The sequence below is a fragment of the Cetorhinus maximus genome, chromosome 22 (genome assembly GCF_964194155.1).
Source record: "Cetorhinus maximus chromosome 22, sCetMax3.hap1.1, whole genome shotgun sequence".
In the NCBI taxonomy this organism is placed as follows: domain Eukaryota; kingdom Metazoa; phylum Chordata; class Chondrichthyes; order Lamniformes; family Cetorhinidae; genus Cetorhinus; species Cetorhinus maximus.
Window position 1 is genome coordinate 64,004,801 of NC_135900.1, and position 15,806 is coordinate 64,020,606.

At 46.6% G+C, this 15,806-nt stretch overlaps 1 protein-coding gene across 1 annotated transcript in view; it reads left to right on the forward strand.

Moving 5' to 3' along the window:
* LOC144696757 (A disintegrin and metalloproteinase with thrombospondin motifs 20) overlaps positions 1 to 15,806 on the forward strand; it is a 440,683-nt gene that overhangs the window by 154,236 nt on the left and 270,641 nt on the right. Inside the window, exon 8 of the mRNA XM_078568442.1 lies at positions 7,210 to 7,315. Within this exon, the coding sequence (XP_078424568.1) occupies positions 7,210 to 7,315 (106 nt within the window). The remainder of the gene's footprint in view (positions 1 to 7,209; positions 7,316 to 15,806) is intronic.

Genomic DNA, 15,806 nt, shown 5'->3' on the forward strand with positions numbered 1-15,806 from the left:
AATCTCCTGATGAGCATATTGGTCCCAATCCAATGAAGATGTAACCCGTCCTCCTTGTACAGGTCCCACCTGCCTGAGAAGCGGTCCCAATGCCTCAGAAATCTGAAACCCTCCCTCCTAGACCCTCCATGCCCATATCAAGAGGAGGGAAATGGATGGAGAGGGATAGTCATCCACCTGAGCTAACAACATGAGGCAGTCACTGATAAAGGAATGCTTTCACTAAATAAAAGTTGCAAAACTGAATAAAACTTCCCCCTACCCCTTCACCTCACATGTTAATGATCACATCAAAGGCTTCAGTAACTTGTTTCCATAATGCAGAAGTCATGTTCACACATCATCATTCAAATCCACTAAATTACAAACATCCAAAGAAGTGGACGGGATCTATGTGGTTACAACAAGTGCCATCCAAAGCTTCCAATAATTTCACACGTGCTAGCTAATTTTATTCAGTCAACTTTACTTGCTTTAGTTTCCAACTTATTGGCAGAATTTTACATCCCGTGGCCATCGCGCGCCTGACCCGAACGGGTGTAAAATCGCGCGAGATGATGTCGGACGAGCATCCTGATGTCATTGTGCACTCGTGCAATATTTTGCTCGGCGGGAACACGCAAAAGTCGGAAGAGCACCTACCGACAATTAAGCAGACAATTAAACTCATTAACGGCCCACTTGTAATTGATTTTTCGTGGCCCATCCACCCTTACTGATGGTGGATGGGCCAATCGGCCAGGCGGGCTTTACATTTTTGATGAAACCTCTTCCAAGGCCGGGATGAAATCCCTGTTAGGATATAAAATAAGAAATCTCTGGGGACTGTTTTTTAATGAGTTATGCTTTCAGGTGCTTGATTGTGCTGCCTGGACATTTTGTGCAGGAATTTTGTGCTTTCTTTTATTATTTGGAGGTCTGCAGCTCCCTGGGGCAGCTGTGTACCTTCAGGGAGCTCAGTGGAAGTGCTCACAAGCACCCGCGGTGATGTAGGGGCCTGCCCTCTTCATGCCCCCACCAGCAGTGTTGAGCCTTTCTCAGGGTGCGTTTAATTGGCCAGCCGGTGTGAAATGATGGTCAGGGAACTGTTTCCCATCCACTCCCTGGCCCGCTGGTCACACGTGCGCAACAAGTGCAAAATTCATGCCATTGTTTCGATGAAGAGCACCTATACAAAGCTAAGAATGGATTCCTCTTGACTCTTTTGAGGACTGAGGTGACTGTCCTCTAAGTGAAGCTTCTGGCACTAAAGACTCTTTTCCAATTGATTTCTCTTGCCTTACCAAAAGGAATTGTACTCAGGTTTGAAACTCCCTCAGATACTTGCATTGGAGGGAACTTTGCAGAAGTAGTTACATTGTCACTGTAATGAGAGACGACAGCATCTGATCCTACTCCATTGGTGGAATTTTACACCTCGCGGGCGGGCACGCTCCTTACCTGATCTGTGTAAAATAGTGTGAGAAGACGTTGGGGGGAGTGTCCCGACATCATCTCACACGCGCGCAATCTTCAGGTCAGCGGGCACGTGCAGGTGCTGGAGCCGCACCCGACAGCAATTAAGAGGCCACTTAAGGCCATTAAAAACCCAATTGATCCCAATTTTACATTGCCCATGTGATTTCTCACTCATTGTACGGGCAAAATGGGCAGGCGGGCAGCCCACATTTTGCATAACCTCATCCAAGGGCGGGATAAAAAGGGCCAGCAGCATTGCCAGTGTGAGTAGTGAAGAGTTTGGGAGAAAGTTTGCTGCTGGTTGCTTATTTGAATGTGACAGCTTCATCCCTGTTCTGAGCTTCATTCTTAGCATTTCTAGGCTTCATTCTAGGACTCATTGGGATCTCCAAGGCCCCCATGGATTTTGACCCTGTGGACCCTTCCAGGTATCAGACAGCCTTCTGAAACCTTGGTAATGGGGATTATGGTCTCCGCTGGAGGCACTTCCTCTAAGGAGGAAGAGAGGGGCAGAAGGGAGAGGAGGCCACCTGTCCCAATGCAGCTTCCAGGGGAGGGACCTGTGGGAGGAGAGGTGCAGGTACAAGGGGCACAGGGCCAGCAGGTAGTCCAAGGCGGAAGGGGCTGCAGAAGACACCACTATCCTGCTGCCAGGGTTTACAGGTGGCAATGCAGCTACTTGAATATGTCCGAGGTGCAATGCCAAATGAGGCTCCGACTCTCCAGGGAGACCGTGATCTCTAATTGTCAGGTGATTGGCCCTGAGATCAGCTCCAACTGTGTGGGTGGACATCCCATGCTAGTGGCTGTGAAGGTCACATTGGCCCTCAACTTCTATGCCTCTGGCTCTTTCAAGGGGTCAGTGGGGGATCTGTGTGGAGTGCCCCAATCAGCTGTCCACAGTTATGTCAAGCTGGTGACAGAAGCTCTGTTCAAGTGGGTAATGATATTTATTCATTTCCGCATGGACGAAGCCAGCCAAGTTCAGTGAGCCAGAGGCTTTGCAGCAATTGCTGGGTTCCTCCACATCCAGGGTGCAATTGACTGCACACGTAGCCATCAAGGAGCCAACGGGTCAGCCAGGTGCCTTGGTCAACAGGAAGGGATTCCGCTCAATGAACGTCCAGATAGTGTGTGACCACAGGACTCAGATTCTGCAAGTCTGTGCACGGTACCCTGGTACCTCCCATGGCGCTTATATCCTCAGACACTCATGGGTGCCGAGGCTCTTCAGTGCTCCAGCCTGATTGGATGGAAGCCTGCTGGGTGACAAGGGCTATCCATTGAAGAGGTGGCTCTTGACGCCTCTCCGCCATCCAAGAACAGAGGCAGAGCAGCATTATAATAGTAGTCATGCCTCCACAAGGGCAGTGATAGAGAGGGCCATAGGTCTTCTGAAGATGCGCTTCCGATGCCTAGACTGTTCAGTGGGAACACTACAATACCCCCCAGAGCAGGTGTCACTGATAGTGGTTGTATGCTGCGCTCTCCACAATCTGGCACTGGCAAGGGGGGACACACAGGAGCAAGAGGATCTTGAGGCAGCTCCACAGGCCACAGAGGATGAATCCAGACGTGAGTCAGAAGAGGAGCATGGTGAGAAGAATGCTGAGGGCATGGAGCCAGACCTCTGTATCCTTCAGGGAGGCAGGGACACCAGGGATGTCTTGACCCAACGCTCCTTCAGCTCGGCTGCCAAAGATCTGTTTCCACCTCATGCCAGTGCTGCCTCCATCCCGGATGCCTGAAATGACCCTTTCATTTGAACCCAAAGTCCATATGGTGCCTGTGCAATAAAGTTCAGAGCCAGTCACGTCCAGCATTACATACTGGCGTACCCTGCACCAAAACAATAAAAAGGTGAAGCATACTCAAGTCATGACTGGAAAAACAAAATTTATCTCATTTTGACAATCCAAACAAATTAACATAACCTTCTCTGGTCTTTATTCCCAGACCAGTAAACATAAACAAAGCGCTACAGAAAATAAGATCACCCGTAAACAGTCCCTCTTGTGCTCATGGTGTCTTAAACTTACGTTTGCGAGTGCTACGTCTTGGTGCCAGCCCCTTGCAGGCACTGGCGTTGGAGGCAGCCTGCTGACTCTGGTGTCTTGTTGACCTTGATAACCTTGGCAGTCGTCCTCTGGCCAGTGAAGCATGTGCTGGTCCCACCTGGGAGGGATCAGCCAGTGCCATGGCTGGCATCTCCTCAGTCATCGCAGCCTCATCAGATGCCATGGTCACTGGCAGAGGGGCAGAGGAGCTACTGCCGTCATCCAGAGCAAACTGACAGGAGCTGCAGAGACGACAGGCAGCTTGTGCACCAACGTGAGATCGCTCTGGACCTCCCTGCTTGCCATTGATGGACAGGCACCTAGCGGGGACACTGGGTACCTTATCCATCTCCCACACTGGCACTGATCACTGAGTCCATTGCCTGTGTGAGGGCTTGCTGGTCCGAGTGCAACCCCAGAACTCCCTGATTCTGTCCCTGGAGCTGCCTCTCCATGAGAGTTGCCACTCTCTCAATGGAGTACGCTCGGCCATGAGGGTCAACGCAGTGCTTATGCTCCACATGGACTCCTCTACAACAGAGACCATGGCACGCACACTCTTGTGGACCTCTGCCAGATCCTCCCATGTGTAACGCTGGACATCCAACATCTGCCACTTAATGGACAACTCCAGTGGCTCATTTTTTTTATTCATTCATGGGATGTAGGCTTCGCTGGCTAGGCCAGCATCTATTGTCCAACCCTAGTTGCCTTTGAGAAGGTGGTGGTGAGCTGCCTTCTTGAACCGCTGCAGCCCATGTGGTGTAGGTGCACCCACAGTGCTGTTAGGAAGGGAGTTCCAGGATTTTGACCCAGCGACAGTGGAGGAACAGCGATATATTTCCAAGTCAGGAAGTTGAGTAATTTGGAGGGGATCTTCCAGGTGGTGGTGTCCCCATCTATCAGCTGCCCTTGTCCTTCTAGGTGTTAGTGGTCATGCCTTCAACTCAGCATCATCCTGGTCTCTAGCAGTCCTGCGACTGCGAGCGCCCTGGGTACTCTGCCTCTGACTGCTCGTCAAGCGAGTGTAAAGTGCCCTCACCACTGTGCTCCGACATTCTAGCTGAGGATCCACCTAGGCGCTGGTATTTGTGCTAATGCCTGGTTCAGAGAGTAGGTGTGATGCAGGTGCATGTGGCGCCTGGCGGTCCTCTGGCATCAAGGGTGGTTTTTTGGGGTTCTGCGATTCAGTATGTGCTGGCGAATCTAAGGGAGAACAACAACATGTCATTAGTTTAAGTCACTGTCACTGTGTATGCCAGGTAACCCTGGTGAGACAATGGAGATCTGCATCATGGTGCCATCATCTTTCATTGATCAATGGGGAATCCAGTTTTGAGGCTCCCATCAACGATGAGGCTACACAAGAATGTTTGCACCATCTGAAACTCTTACATCTGTGCACTGCACCCATACCTTCCTCTGACATCCCAGCCTTTCCGCGGCCGGTTAACTGGCCTCTCCAGCTCCAGCCTTCAAGGAGCTGACTGTGCCATTTTTAAACCGGCCGCCGGATTGCCATTGGACCAGGCGGCCGACAGGCCCACATCCCTGCCTGGCCCTTCCTGACCATTGGGAAGACATGTTTCATGCTGGCCAGGCCTTAATTGGCCAACTAGTGTGAAATGGTGGTCGGGGGCCGATCGCGGGCAGTGACCCGTTTCCCTACCAGTCGCGGGCCTGCCAATCACACGCACCCGCCAAGGGTAAAATTCAGGCCCATGTTTTCCAGGTACTTTTTTTAAACATGTTTCTGCAAATCATTATACTGATTCCAGGGAACCTCTTCACCTTAATAAAAACAGAAAATGCTGGAAATATACTCAGCAGGTCAGACAGCATCTGTACAGAGGGAAACAGAGTTAACATTTCAGGTTGTGATAATCATTCATCAGAACCTGAAACGTTAACTCTGTTTCTTTCCAAGATGCTGTCTGGCCTGCTGAGTGTTTCCCACATTTTCGGTTTTTAATTTAGATTTCCAGCATCTGCAGTATTTTGCTTTTGCACCCTCTTCACTTTCTCCCTGCAGGATTTATAATGATTTTATTTTCTCTTTATTTAATTTCTGATATATTTGTTAGTCCATTGAGTATCAGGCTACAGTTTGCTAACCTGGGTGTGTACTTATCCTGCATGCTCAGCATTCTACCTTTAAAGGCCTTTGACTTGCCATTAACTGATGTCGTTAAGCAAATATCTCCAATACTTAAATGCTGTCCATTCTTCTTTTGAGGCTAGCCCAGTTTAAGATGGAATGTTCCTGGTTCATGATCCTTGGTATTTCTGAATACCAGAATACGTTTGTTAGTTTTCTTTAGTTGCTTGTTGCCCCACGGGAGCCATGACTTCTGTTTTATGTATTTTACACAATGTTGTAAATTAAAATCTCCATTTGTAATGGTGAGGCTCAAGTGGGAAAAAGTTTTAAATTCCTCAAGTGCTAAATGAACTTTAAACAAAGTTTGATAAAGTAGAGTTGTGCTCCATTAATGCTTCTCATTTGAAGTCCAAGCTAAATTTGTATATTCTAAAATAGATCGGCGCCTCAGGCATGAATTCTCTTAATTCTTAAACTCTGATGTTCAATTGGGAAACTGCACTACTACCTAACCCACCAAGTTTTCAAGTAAAGAAAATTTTTTTGGTGCAGTGCTCACTAAGAATATTTCCTATTCTTAATTCAATATTACATATATCCCTCTCAAGATTAGACTATTCTGCTATCCTTCTCCATGGAGATTTATGGTGGCACATGATCTTGAAAGAAAAAATTTGAATCTTAAAATTATTTTTCTTTCAAACTGATTTGCAAAATATGCAGTTGTAAATGGAAAGTGCCACATTATTCCTTATAAACAGCATAGGCTGCAATAGCCTTGAGTTAAGGGAAGGGTTGCTCCTGATACAGAGCGACTGCATGTGTCAATCTTCGATGTCATCAGGTTCAGTTGTGATGTCCTACACAGTCATGTCTGCTACTGTTGAGGCTCACAAGCGAACAAAAATACACTTGGGTAAACTATTGAAGGACAACCATTGCATATGGAATTGTATATCACTGGGGAGGACGGGGGAAGGGGGGTGGGGGAGGGGGGGGTAAAATTAGAGAGAAGCTTTGCGGTAAGGAATTGTTCTATCTTTGGGTTGGAAGGGACTCAACAGAGACAAGTATAACATCTAGAAACATACTGCTTTTGATTGGTCACTGAGTAGGACTGATGGCAAGAAGTAATACTTAAGATGAATGAGCTAATAAACTAAAAAGAATGTTATCATGTAGATTTTGATATGCCAGATGACAAAGGTCAAAATATTTCCATCTGTGATATCATGAGAACATTCAGACTCAACGTGTAGCATTGTTCTCTCCATCACTGGGCTGATGGTCATCCAAATGCATCGTGCTCTGCTATAAAGCAGTAGTAGAATGTGGTGATGCGATACTTTCTCCAAGAAGAAAACATTAGAAGGAAAGTCATCATTAGGCACACTCATGCCCATTCCAAAAACCTTTTTGGAGTGGCTTTAGTTAAAAGTTATAGGTGCTACTCTTTCAGCCAATTGTGGGACAGAGGATGTTGAAGCGGCTGAATGTACCTGAAGGCAGGCAGCTCTAACTGTACCCGTTTATTGTAGTAAAGCTCTGGTTCACTATTACTGACTTTAAACTATGTATTCCCATTCTTTTCAGGATTAGCAGAGCTTGGTACAATGTGCGATCCATATCGCAGTTGCTCCATTAGTGAAGAGAATGGTCTAAGTGCTGCTTTTACTATAGCGCATGAATTGGGACATGTGTAAGTATTTTTGTTGTCTACAGAGCTGTCTCTCTGATATGTGTGCTGTTCAGCTCATGGAGTTTTGCAACTGAATATGATCTGGGCAATTGTCAGACATAATATGAAATTATGTTTAGCCGAATGACATTTGCTCAGCCTATTTTCCTGCTGAGCCCTACTTTTATTTTGTTCCTTTACTTTGCACATACACCTGCCAAATTACAGGCCTGTAAGCTACTGATCTTTCCTATTTAACTTGGAGTTTCTCTGTTATTTTATTTTCTTTCCCCTCAGATGTAATGTGGTAATTATACAGCTTTGAAACAGGTTCAACCAGAAAATCGGGCATCAATTAAAGAACTTAGGGTACAGAATTCAACACTTTAACCTTTACTAGTTTATATATTGCCACATTTATTAAGTAAACCACTTATTAGAAGGTTGTTTTCTCAAGGATGTGGGTGGAGCAATGTGCAACTTTTGAAGAATTCAAAATAATATTGAACTGTTGACCAATTTATTCACTGGGGAGGTGGTCTTCTTATCGTGTCCACGGACAGTCTATACATGGCCCAGCCAGAACTAGACACATTTTTGCACCTTGTTGTTGAATTCGGCAAGATCTGCAACAGTGCAGGGTTCCTCTAACGATAGACATTGCAGGAGATGTTGCATAGTCTGTGGCTCAGTTCCACATTCACAAGTTGTCGGGCAGGTTGTATATCCCCATTTGCTTAGTGACACCCTTGAACAACCTACACCAGTCCTAAGTCTGTTAAGGCACTTCCAGGTTGCCCAGTTGCAATTAGCTCCTGGGGGAAGGCTTTCATCTGGGGAGGTGAATTGCCCATATGTAACCCCCATGTCAGAGTTATTCCAGATTGATTCATGTAATGCAAATCTTAACTAAAGGTCACCTGAGCTCTTTTGTAATTATTTCCTCTGATTCACCATCCTTCAGCAAAAAGCCTGGGCAGCTGATCTGTTCTCACACCTCTGCCAGGGGATCTAAGTTTTGCTAATGTAATCTCTGTTCATAATCTAACCTTTGGAACATTCTGGTGCATTTGCACTGCACTCCCTCCAAGGCCAATACTCTTTCTAAGGTACAGTGCACTGAACTGTACAATGTACTCCAGATGTGGTCTAACCAAAGCTTTTTATAGCTGCATACTCCTCCCATTCATATTCTAACTTTCTAGTTATTAAGGCTAACATTTCATTAGCCTTTTTGATTTTTTTTAACCTGTCTACTACTTTCTAGTGATTGGATCCTAGATCGCACTGACTGTTCCTAACTTTTCATCATTTAAATATTGCTCGGGTCTATCCTTTATTTTTCCAAACCTCTCAATTATCTGCGTGAAAATCCATCCGCCCCAAAATTGCAATCAATCTTGTGTTATCAGCAAATCCAGATATATGGCTCCCTTTTGCATTATCTAAGTCATTAATTAATAGGGTTGCCAGCTCAGGCTGGACATATTCTGGGAGACGTCGGCAGAAGTGATGTCATGGAAAGCCAGCAATGTGGTGCGAGAATTGAATTTCTTCATTGGTTCAATTTCTCATTACCTGGCCATCTCACCCCACTTCCCTTGGCAGCTTTCCCAGATTCAGTTTTTTGACATTTATTTCTCTTTTTGGTTTCTCCTTTCTATCCCCCACAACAATCACCTCAGGACTTTTAAATGTTTAATTATGGCTTCCAACACGAGTCATGTGCAACATCCCAAGGTAAGAAGAAAATAAAACACTTACACTGCACTGACTGAGCTAATACTGCATCAAATTTCACAACTGCAACTGATATGATGCTATACTTTATAAAACTCCTCAGACTACCCTCCCAATTCAGTGATAGGAAGAATTAAACCAGCGCCTTTAACTGGCAGATAAATCTTAGCATGGATACAGAAAGCTCCAGCTATCTCACCTCCAACAGATCTACTCGAACTGAAACGTTAACTGTGTTCCTCTCCGCCAATGCTGCCATACCTGCTGAGTTTTTCCAGGTATTTTTGTTTATGTTTTGGATTTCCAGCATCCGCAGTTTTTTGCTTTTATACTCGAACTGAAATGTGTTTGAAATGACGATATTTAACTGTTTTAATCTCGCACCCGAGATTAAACTGCCAGAGCTGCGCTCCACCCTAATACCATTTGCAGACTCTGGGAGTGTTCAGCGCATGAACCGGCTCCACAGGGCAACAACGGCTTAGGACTGTGGTTCCACCCTGTTGGCCCAGACTGCAGGGTCCTTGCCTATCGGTGAGCTTGTTCAGTCACGTTAACTGATCTGAGATTTTCTAAGCACTGATTGAGGTGAATTATATCATTTCAGAAATGTGTGTCTTTCCCAAGGTAATGTAGGGAAACAATCTGACAATGTGATTTATGTTTACGTCATCAATTTATTTGTTCTTTTCCAGGCGACAGGTGAAGGCGGGGTAAAAGTGAACCCTTTGCCTTTTAAAAGCCAATTCCAGGAGACTCCCAGCATTCCAGAATGGTTGACAACCCTATAATACAGTGACTATTTGACGCCTAAGCGCAGTACATTGTGAAATCCTACCAGTCATATCCTTCCAATTCAATACATACCAATTATCCCTACTTTGTCTTCTACTGCCTAACCAATCTCCCAACCAAGTCTTCCATTTCACGAGCTTTAATTTTAGCTGGCAGTCTCTTCTGGACAACGTTATGGTGTGACATCGGCCGTCTCAGTTTCTCTGCTCCTCTCACTCACTCCAACCTGTCTCCTTCTGAAATTGCTGCACACCATTCTCTCAGGTCCAACCCTGACTTTGTTATCAAACCTGCCGACAAGGGTGGTGCTGTTGCTGTCTGACGTACTGACCTCTTTCTCGCAGAGGCTGAATGCCAACTCTCAGACACTTCTTCCTACCTCCCCCTGGACCATGACCCCACCACTGAACATCAAGCCATTGTTTCCAGGACTGTCACTGACCTCATCTCCTCTGGAGACCTTCTCTCCACAGCTTCCAACCTCATAGTCTCCCAACCCCGGACAGCCCGCTTCTACCTCCTTTCCAAAATCCACAAACAGGACTGTCCAGGTAGACCCATTGTTTGGGCCTGTTCCTGCCCCAAGGAACTCATTTCTTCCTACCTTGACTCCATTCTCTCTCCTCTTGTCCAGTCTTTTCCCACCTACATCCGCAATTCCTCTGATGCCCTACGTCATATCAACAATTTCCCTGGTCCTAACCACCTCCTCTTCACCATGGACATCCAATCCCTCTACACCTACATCCTCCACCAGACAGTCTGAGGACTCTCTGCTTCCTCCTTGAACAGAGGCCCGAACAACCCTCATCCTCCACCACTCTGCACCGCCTGGCTGAACTTGTTCTCTCACTGAACAACTCCTTTAACTTGTCTCACTTCCTCCAAATAAAAGATGTGGCTATGGATACCCACATGGGCCCCGGTTATGCCTGTCTCTTTATGGGGTATGTGGAACATTTCTTCTTCCCATCCTACTCAGGCCCCACCCCACAACTCTCTTTTTCTTAGGTACATTGATCACTGTATCGGTGCCGCTTCATGCTCTCGTCTGGACCTGGAAAAGTTTATCAATTTTGCTTCCAATTTCCACCCCTCCATCATTTTCACATGGTCCATCTCCAACACTTCCCTTCCCTTCCTTGACCTCTCTGTCTCCATTTCTGGTGTTAGGCTGTCCACCAATATTCATTACAAGCCCACCGACTCCCACGGCTACCTCAGCTACAGCTCCTTACACCCTGCTTCCTGTAAGGACTCCATCCCATTCTCTCAGTTCTTTCGTCTCCGTCGCATCTGTTCCGATGATGCCACCTTCCAAAACGGTGCTTCTGACACGTCTTCCTTCTTCCTTAACCAAGGTTTCCCCCCCACCGTGGTTGACAGGCCCTCAATGCGGCCTCCTCTGCACTGGAGAATCTAAACGCAGACTGGGTGACCACTTTGCAGAACACCTTTGTTCTGTCTGCAAGCATGACCCAGACCTCCTGTCACTTGCCATTTCAACACTCCATCCTGCTCTCATGCCCACATGTCCTTGGCCTGCTGCAATGTTCCAGTGAAGCCCAATGTAAACTGGAGGAACACACCTCATCTTCCGAATAGGCACTTTACAGCCTTCCCGACTTAACATTGAGTTCAACAACATGAGATCATGAACTCTGTCCTCCATCTTCACCCCCTTTTTTTAAATCCCTTTTTAAATATTTTTAAAAATCTTCTTGCTTAACCACCAACCCCTTCCTCCCCCGCCCCACCCCTCCAAACAGGGCCATCTGTCACTTGTTCAATCTGTTCTTTCACAGAGGGCTGATCCTTGTTCTGCCATTAACACATTCTGCTTTCTCATTTTTATACCACTATCAGCACCATCAGTACCTTCTTTACCCTTCACCGCAACCATTAACATTCCCTTCATCTTGTGTCCATGACATCTTTGTCAATCTCTCCTTAGCCCCCACCTATTGCTGACCACCTATTCTGTTTTACCTGCTCCATCCCCCTCCAACAGCATAAATTCTATCTCATTTCTACTTCTCTTTAGCTCTGAAGAAGAGTCAAAAGGATTCAAAACGTTAACTCTTGTTTCTCTCCCCACAGATGCTGTCAGACCTGCTGAGTTTTTTCAGAATTTTCTGTTTTTACACCTTATTAAATGCCTCTGGAAGTCCATATAAACTACCTCTTTAGACACTCCCCTGTCTAACACTCTAGTGCTCCTTGAGTTCTGATGAAGGGTCATCGACCTGAATTTTACAATGACGGGATTTTGCACTGAAGTTCGTGGACTTTTGAGCTGCATTTTTTGGCCCTGCGCCCACTGCGAAGAGGCTGTAAAATTCCACCCATCGACTCTTTCTCTCCACAGATGCTGCCTGACCTGCTGAGTATTTCCAGCATTTTCTGTTTTTATTTCAGATTTCCAGCATCTGCATGTTTTGCTTTAGTACTACTTCAGTTACTTTTTCAAAAATTCAGTTAGGTTTATTAGATTTGACTGACAGCTTACAAACCCTCTCGTCAGCAGAAGTGTTGGGCAAAGGGTTTTTATGAATATTTATCTTCTGCATAGATCTTCCCCAAAACCTCAAGTGTTTGTCCTCAAATATACATACCTTTTAGTTATCTTATGGTTAAAACTAAGATCATAGACTGTAGCAACAGAAATATTTACACAATCCATTCTTTGATCACAAAAAAAGGACTAGCTTCACAATCCCAATCTCTGTGGAGAGCAGTGCTGATATAAAACAAAGTGCTGGAAAAACTCCAGTCTGGCAGCATCTGTGGAGAGAGAAACCAAGGGTGGAATTTTCTGTTTTTGAAATGTGCCGTGGCGGGTGGGTTCCGTGACACGTTTCCCGCTGGCCGGAATGGTGGGAAATTGCGCTCGATTTTGCGCTCGGAAGGTAATTAATTATGCATAGGTGAGTATCTCTCCGAATCACCTGGCGGGTCGGAAACTGATTCGTCGGCCCCGCCCTTACCTAATGGGGTCAAAGGTCCAGGCGCTATATTTAAACACCACCCAAGCACGGACATTTCACACTGTCTAGTCCAGCTGTCTTCAGGAAACTGATCGAGATGGGTGCAAACCAAAAGAAGGTGGCTGCACCCAGGTTTAGCCCTGACTTCCTGAAGACTTTGGGAAGAGGAGTGTGCGAGCTCCGGGATGTGCTGTACCTGCGGGATAGCTTCAGGAAGCACACCAGCCTCACCTCTCTGTTCTGGGAGGCCATAGCAACTCAGGTCAGCATGACTGGCAACTGTTCCCGCAACACAATTCAATATAGGAAGAGGATGAATGATCTCATCCGCTCTCCGGGGTAAGTTAATCTTTAGCTCATTCCAATATCAGACTCTTATCATGACATCATGCACCCAAAGGACTCTTCAAGGATTTCAGGCAACATCAGTTGGGGGCACATATCAGCACTGATTGTCTCGTGGATACTTTCACATCACCACCATCTCATCTATTCAAACTCCAGCTTCAACCCTTTCTGGGGATGGCTAACCACACACAGGAGGCATGTATGTTTCCCAATGTCTGCTCCATCCCTTCTTATCACATTCCTTCCTTTTGTCTTCATGTAGACCAAGCATGCTCACAACAGGAGGGAGAGATCCCAGACGGGAGGAGGGACGGCCAAATTCACACAGCTCACAAAATTCAAGGAGGATACTGCTGAGCTGGCTGGGGAGGACAGGGATTGCTCCTGTGGGGAAGGCGAGATCAGCTTCTCCCAGCAACCTAGTAAGGATCAGACCTCCATGAGTCGATCACCTCCTGACATTCACAGTGAGCGAAATACAGTCTTGTATTCTGCCTGCTCATGAACTAAATCTATCTTCTCTCGCTTACAGGCACCAGCAGGACCAGACAGAGGAGAGCCAACATAAGTCCCAGCCCCAACTCCTCTCAGAGGAGAAAGCTGAGGAGCCATCCAAGGAAGACAGGCCAGGTCTCTGGCACTCAGAGGACTGCTGGAGAACAGCCACCTGCTGAGTCCGAGTCAGATGATGAGCCTCTGCAAGCAGCCGCCAACACAATGCTGGAGATGCAATGATAGGCAGTGGTAAATCTGGCAGAGTTGCGAAAGTCATTCAGCAAACAAAAGCAAAGGATGGAGGAGTCCATCCACGTTCTGTCTGATGTCATGGCTTCTCCTCAAAGAGTCAGTGAGGGGCCCTTGGGCACCCACAGGGAGGAAGAGTATCAGCTGGATACCCCAGAGGCCTCCACACCGGACACTCCAAGGGTGTCCAGCCACTCAGAATTCCCTCTGCCTGTAACTCCATCAACTCCAGCTGGTCAGGCAAGAGGGTACATCTACCCCTGAGCAGGAGACCCTTATCAGGCCTGAGCCCTCCAGGCCTGGGACACCAGAAGATGTCTGCTAAGGTCAACACAGACAACAGGCATTGGCATAGTGGTATTGTCACTGGACTGGTAATTCAGAGACCCAGGGTAATGCTTTGGGGACCTGGGTTTGAACCCCACCATGGCAGATAGTGGAATTTGAATTCAATAAAAATGTAGAATTAAAGAAAAAATTGTCAATTGTCAGAAAAACCCATCTGGTTCACTAATGTCCGTTAGGGAAGGAAATCTGCTGTCCTTAATCTGGCCTACATGTGACACCAGACCCACAGCAATGTGGTTGACTCTTAAATGCCCTCTGAAATGGCCTCTCAGTTCAAGGGCAATTAGGGATGGGCAATAAATGCTAGCCTAGCCAGGGACGCCCACATCCCATGAGTGAATTTTTTTAAAAAGCAGAGTGCCTCCACCTCTGCTGCGGATGTCAGGGGTTGCACAAAGGCACAGCATTAGGGCTAGGAAAATTAAGAAATATCAACATACTTCCGGGTCATGGATGCTCAATCACCGTAAAATTGTGCATGTTTGTAAATATGTTTGATGTCTCTGAGAATGGCTTGGTCATTTGAAGGCATTGTGCATATTCATATATGTGCCCTCTTATAGTGAGGGTGAGCAATCCTCCCACTTTGTGAGCCTCATGTTCATGTGATGTCAACCTCATTCAAGATAGTTACCGACCCTTGTGTGACATCAGGGAGATGTGTTAGAATCTTTACTGGAAGTGTGTGCTAAATGCGTTTATAACATTTATTGCTTGTGAGACAACACTGTGTGTGGGCTGCTCAGCAGCCTTGAAGGGAAATCTGCAGTTGTCTCTCGTCAGTGGTGATGCCAAAGCATAAGACCTGACGCCATGATGATATCTCCAACCAATTGTTCATTTCACTGTCCGCTGTAGCTTTTTATTAAGGTGGCAACGACTGCATCAAGTCCTTTGATGCAGCGTTTTCACTGTTGTGTCAACTTTCACTTCCCAGAGTGTACAGACACAGGATTCACCACTGACCTTTCCAGAGATCACAGCCTGGTTAATCATGAGGGGTGGAAATCCGAATGCGCAGTTTGCTGTCAATGTGACTGGTTGTAAATCCCTTTCAGTGCAATTGCATGGCACTAAGAGACAGGAGGAATGCAGTCGTCTCCCATTGCCTGCACCTTACTCCTCCTGGAACTGCGTGGCTATCAATGTGTCATGGACACGTCTTCCACGTCATGCTTCTTCAATGGCTTCATCATATGGAAGCTGACTCTCATTCCCTCTTCAGGTTTCTGGCCCTCCTGCTCTTCATCGCCTGAGGAGATCTCAGCCTTCTCCATTTCTCCCTCTGACAAGGGATCCCCATTTAAAGCGCCTGGGTGTGAAGGGCGCAATAGACCACAAGTATGTGGAAGACCCTCTCAGGACCGTACTGCAGAGTCCCACCTGAGCAGTCCGAACTTCGGAAGCGCATATTCAGGATGCCAATGGTCTGCTCAATGATGGACCATGTGGAGCTATGTGCTGCGTTGTATCTCTCCTCCGAGGTACTCTGAGGATGATGCACAGGTGTCATGAGCCATCATTTGAACGCGTACCCCTTATCCCCAAGC